Source organism: Nicotiana tabacum, chromosome 15, assembly GCF_000715075.1.
Source record: "Nicotiana tabacum cultivar K326 chromosome 15, ASM71507v2, whole genome shotgun sequence".
In the NCBI taxonomy this organism is placed as follows: Eukaryota; Viridiplantae; Streptophyta; class Magnoliopsida; order Solanales; family Solanaceae; genus Nicotiana; species Nicotiana tabacum.
In genome coordinates this window covers 115,113,763-115,118,744 of record NC_134094.1, presented here as the reverse complement: position 1 = coordinate 115,118,744, position 4,982 = coordinate 115,113,763, and the positions used below count along the sequence as shown (strand labels likewise).

Genomic DNA, 4,982 nt, shown 5'->3' with positions numbered 1-4,982 from the left:
AGTATTGGATATATCGGACTCGGACAGAGTTAGAGTTTGATCGCAAGGATTCAAGGTAGAGCTGCTTGGTCGTCGCAGCACCTTGGAGTCTTTCCATTTTATTGTACTATTAATTATTAATCAAACAGTATTGAGTATTCGTTCCTTGAGATCATTTCATGTGTTCAGTTAGAGTTTATAACTTAGTATTACCAGTCTTGGGAGGTTGTTTGTAATTATTTCCGTTGTTGGTTTATATATATAAAACAAATTGGCTTGAATTGTAATTATAATTGGCTTACATAGTCTTAGAGACTAAGTGTCATCACGACGCCTGTGATGAGATTTTGGGTCGTGATACAAGGGTAGTTTTGTCATTTGGTTGCTTTATCTATTTGTAGTCAAACCTCTCTATAACAGCCTCATTGGTTCCAGATTTATTTGGCTGTTATAACAAAGTGTGATTATAAAGAGCATATACTATAACATAGTATGAAAATTTGTTTCATAAAATCCTTTGCTTTTATTGTGAATAACTGTTATATAACGACGTTGTTATAGAAAGGTATGACCGTATAACTTATACATAGATGAGTTATCTCATGCTAGTGGTGGGATAAAATAATATATCAATTTGTGTATTAAATTATGCCGGTATTAGTTATACCAAACATAAAATGGCAACCAAACATTGTATAAATATAAGGTAATCTACTCATTTCTTTTATAAGGAAAAGCTCTTATCTCTTTATGCAGCTTACTGTCAATACAGCTTTTCCCTTCTACATGTTCTGCAATTTCTTCCAAATGTGACAAGGCAGAAAATTGGCTGATGTTTAATTTTCTGTTGATTTAATCATTGCTTGACAAAACGGCTTTGAGACCACATCATATGTCTGAAAACAGAATATAGGACCTTCTGTCAATTAAACTGAGGTTGGTAAATACAATAGTTATCATGCTTTTTTGCTTGCTTTACATCACCTGAGATACAAAGAAAAAGCCTTTCATACGCTGCAGCCATTTTGGTAGCAGTAAACAACTTCAAACCTCTCTCCCTAGCAAATCTCCCTTTCTGCTTCAGAATTTCCCTTCCATCCTCCCAAACCTCATACAAGACGTTCTTCAATTCCCCTACTGTAGGTGCATATGTATACCCCATCTCTTTGCTAACAATAATAGACCCCGTAATACTTGCAAGTTTCGTCGCTATCAAAGGCTTACCAGTTAGGATTGCTTCCAACAAAGTATGATCCAAACCTTGAGCTCTTAATGTTGGGTTTATGAATACATCTATTGCATTGTAGAATCTTGCTAGTTGAGCCTGTTCCAATGGTCCCAAAACCATCACATTATTTAATCCGAGGTCTTTGTATCGAGCACCCCACGGACCATTTCCAGCAACTAGTACAATGACATTGTCCCTGAATGTTGAGTTTTCTTTGAAAATTTGTTGTAAGGCTTCGAACATTAAAGGATGTCCTTTATCTTTAACCAACCTCCCGGCTAACCCCAAGATTAGGGACTTTGATCTTGGGATTCCTAGGTTTAACCTAAAATCATTGCCCTTCGAAATATCAGGCTTGAATATCTCCTCATTGACACCATTTAGAATGACATGAACGCGTTCTTCTGGGATCATATAGATCCTTTTAAGTACATCTCCTGAGTGATCGCTCGTGGCAACGTGATGAGCATAACTTTGGAAAAACTTTACCTCTTCGATAACCTTCTTCACTCTTTCAGTCAAAGCATTTGATTGTGGATCTTTAGTATTTCGTACAAGTTCTTGTATGATATCAGAATGTATAGTTTCATAAGCTATTCCATGCCAGCTAACTGCAAGATTATTCAGGTTATTTGATCTAGTATGCCTGAGGCCTACACTCTCTGTATGAATCACATCAAAGGATCTTTCTGTCGCGTTTTCTACTTGAAAGCGCTTCCAAATAACAGCTTGGTCAAGATATCCCGCAGCAGTAGGCCTCGAGATATGAAAATGGAGATTGCTCATTCGGTATAAAGGAAAGGATGAGTTGGAGGTTGAAGCTGTGAAGATATGAAGCTCATGGCCACGTTTGGCTAAGGCTAGATGGAGTGTTAAGGCGTGTCGTTCAAGTCCTCCTGCGTGATGTTCATCAGGCCATTTCTTGACAAACAGAGCAATTTTAAGGAGTTTTTGAGGTGGTTTTGATGAAAAGACAAGATGGTTCCAAGCTTTTGAGAATTTAAGGAGATTAATTGGTTTGTTTTCATTGTTCACTGTCATTTGGATGTAGGAATAGCCATAGCCAAAGAAATAAGACCAGTAAAGAAGAGGAATAGGTGAGAAAGCACAGAGAAAAACAAGAATACAGCAACAAGATCGAAAACTGAAAAAGGCAGTTTGATCTTTTGCCATGACTGTTTAATACCGAGAATCTCAGTCTTTAAATCATCCCAATTCCTTTTCTGAAGATGGAGTAGTAAAAGATAATCTTGGTGTAGGAAACAAGAAGAAAGCAACCATGACTAGATGAAAGGAGCATGATTTTGGGAAATGAGATTCATTTCTTTATTAAGCCTATCTCTTTCCAGATCTAACACACAGCTGCACATGATTGTGAGCTTGTTCAAATCTTAAATAATACTCAAACATATATAGAGGTCCTCAATTTAAGTTGACCAAATTGATTGCCATAATCTGCACAGGTTTCAATCCATAATATAATAAACAAAGTCGCAAATCTCGAGCAAAACAAGAAAACAATAGTCTTAAGCATTGATAATAAGCTAAAGCAAGTAAGAAACTGTCCCAGCAACAGGATAAAGTATTGTCTTTCTTTTCCTAGTACCTAACTGGTGGAAACTTCAAAATTGAAGGTTGGGACATCAATATATGTTTAAGAATCCGATTGAAGTACAAGCATATTTTACTCATTACAGCTTCAATGTTTATATGGAAATGCTTGCCAAAAACAAGTTGGAGTGATCAGATTTGCTTACTAGCTGGTCCAAGTTTTGAAGCTTGCGAAGTGCCCTTGGTCAGACAGCAATTTTTTTTTTTTGTTTCAGGGTAAGAATAAGAAGTTGGAATAAAGTAAGTATGAGCATACTCAAAGGCATGAAGATGCACATAAAATTTACTGCTTCAGAAATCAGATGGTTCAATGTGGCTCCTATCATCTTTCATTTCCTTGATCACTTAGCTCCTCTTTTTCTAACTTTGAATGATAAGTTTCTCGGTCTATATCCCTCATCTGCTTTTCCATTTCACAATTTTGGTTGCAGAGTGGATCTACCTCTTGTTTCATGTCTTTTACCTGTACCTTTAAGCCTTTCATTCTCTTTTGAAATCTCCTTCTTAACCAAAGTGGTGCATTTTTGTTTTTCTTCCAAATGTTCATCTGGAAATGACATGCTTCGCCAAAAGATATTGGTGAATCAGCAAGTGTAATGCTAATTTAGTGTGATATTGTCCGATTTGGACCTATGTCGCACCATTTTCTTGTGAAGACCTCACACTAATAAAGAGTATTTTTACACCACATATGTAGCTTTACAATCTTTTTAATTACCAATGTGGTACTTTGTTCGCATACTTACTCTTCTCCTTAAATCAAGTTCTATGTTACCCAGCACCATAATCGACAGGTCTCCCCTCGAACAAAGTTCCACCTTACCCATGACCACGCTCCATGGGATAATTTTTGAAATTCACTATGTGTCACTCACGTAACCGAGCATCTATGGCTACGAAAGTCCAAAGCTAGCTTCTTGTGAGCATGCTCTCCAAGATAACTTTATCCTGGTAAATAAAGTAAATCAAGCCCCCACGCCATCAACTCCATCTTCTTCGCATTCGTCTCGCTGCATTAGCTCCGATATCAATTGTTGGGCTCATTCAGTTCAAAGATACTCTTAACATAGTGTAATATTGCTCGCTTTGAGCTAAACTCACATGTTTATCCGCAAAAGACCTCATACCGTTAAAGAGTATATCTACTTTTACTTGGCACGTTTTGATTTTTTACGCCCTTTAAGAAACAATGATTGACATGATAATTTTACTACAATAACCCAATTAATTGATACCCAATAATTGAACCCAAATTTCCAAATCACTTCTGAAGAAAAAAATACTCTAAAGAACAAGGGAATAAAAGATGACTTTAGTGGACTTTTGTGTTTAACGAAGGGTGATAATGAAGAGTTCTCAGTGAATTCCAATATTGAGCATTGGAAAGCTATAATTGACCATTATTTATTCAAAAAATGTTGGTAAATGAATTAAGGGTAAAAAAAGGAAAAAAAATAACTTCTCCTGATATACGTAAAGTGACAATAAAAAACTATTTTTAGTATTCCTGCCAAGTAAAAGTGAAAGAAGGGGTATATAATAGGAATGTTGAGTGTAATTTACCCTTAAAATTAATGGGTTTGATATATGAGAATTCTCAACTAGTGAACTTCTAATAACCTTAATAAATTGTACTGGAAACTAGTATATTAAATTGCCGTCACATGGTCCCACATGCACACTCGTTTCGCTAATCTATGCTGTTTAATGTAGATTCCTTTCATTAATTGCCTCTCGAAATAAAGTTTAAGATACTCGCCTAGTTGACTTCTCGAAAATATTTAGTTAAAACAAGTATCGATACTTATTCTGATTTAAAGTTTACCCAAATAATTCGTAGAAGATTAGAATTCTAACATTGTACGGGGTAAAATCGATTCACATTGAATGCTCGAATGATAGAATGACACATGAAACCAGAGATAGACGGAAGGCAAAGTGGAAACAAAGGCCGAGGACAATAGCTTCGATTGACACTGGGCAAACCCCGAAGGGAACATCGTTAATGGGAGCAAACGAATATTTGTCACCAGATGACATTTAATAAAGAATATTCCTCAGTATTAAATATACAATCCGTTATAGAGAATTTTGGCATTCATAGTCTGCCGTTATATATTCATCAAAGGCTCCCATTATTGTCATTTAAGAGGCGCTTGATTCT

General features: G+C 36.1%; 1 protein-coding gene across 1 annotated transcript; it reads right to left on the bottom strand.

Moving 5' to 3' along the window:
* Positions 1–694: 694 nt before the first annotated feature.
* On the bottom strand, positions 695–2,562 carry LOC107781947 (uncharacterized). Its single transcript, XM_016602763.2, has one exon. It carries the CDS (start codon positions 2,378–2,380, stop codon positions 902–904), a length of 1,479 nt encoding a protein of 492 aa, XP_016458249.1. The 5' UTR covers positions 2,381–2,562; the 3' UTR covers positions 695–901.
* Positions 2,563–4,982: the final 2,420 nt, after the last annotated feature.

What these genes read in the sequence shown, in the direction of transcription:
- LOC107781947 (XM_016602763.2), bottom strand. Translation starts at nt 2,380, where the DNA reads ATGGCAAAAGATCAAACTGCCTTTTTCAGTTTTCGATCTTGTTGCTGT.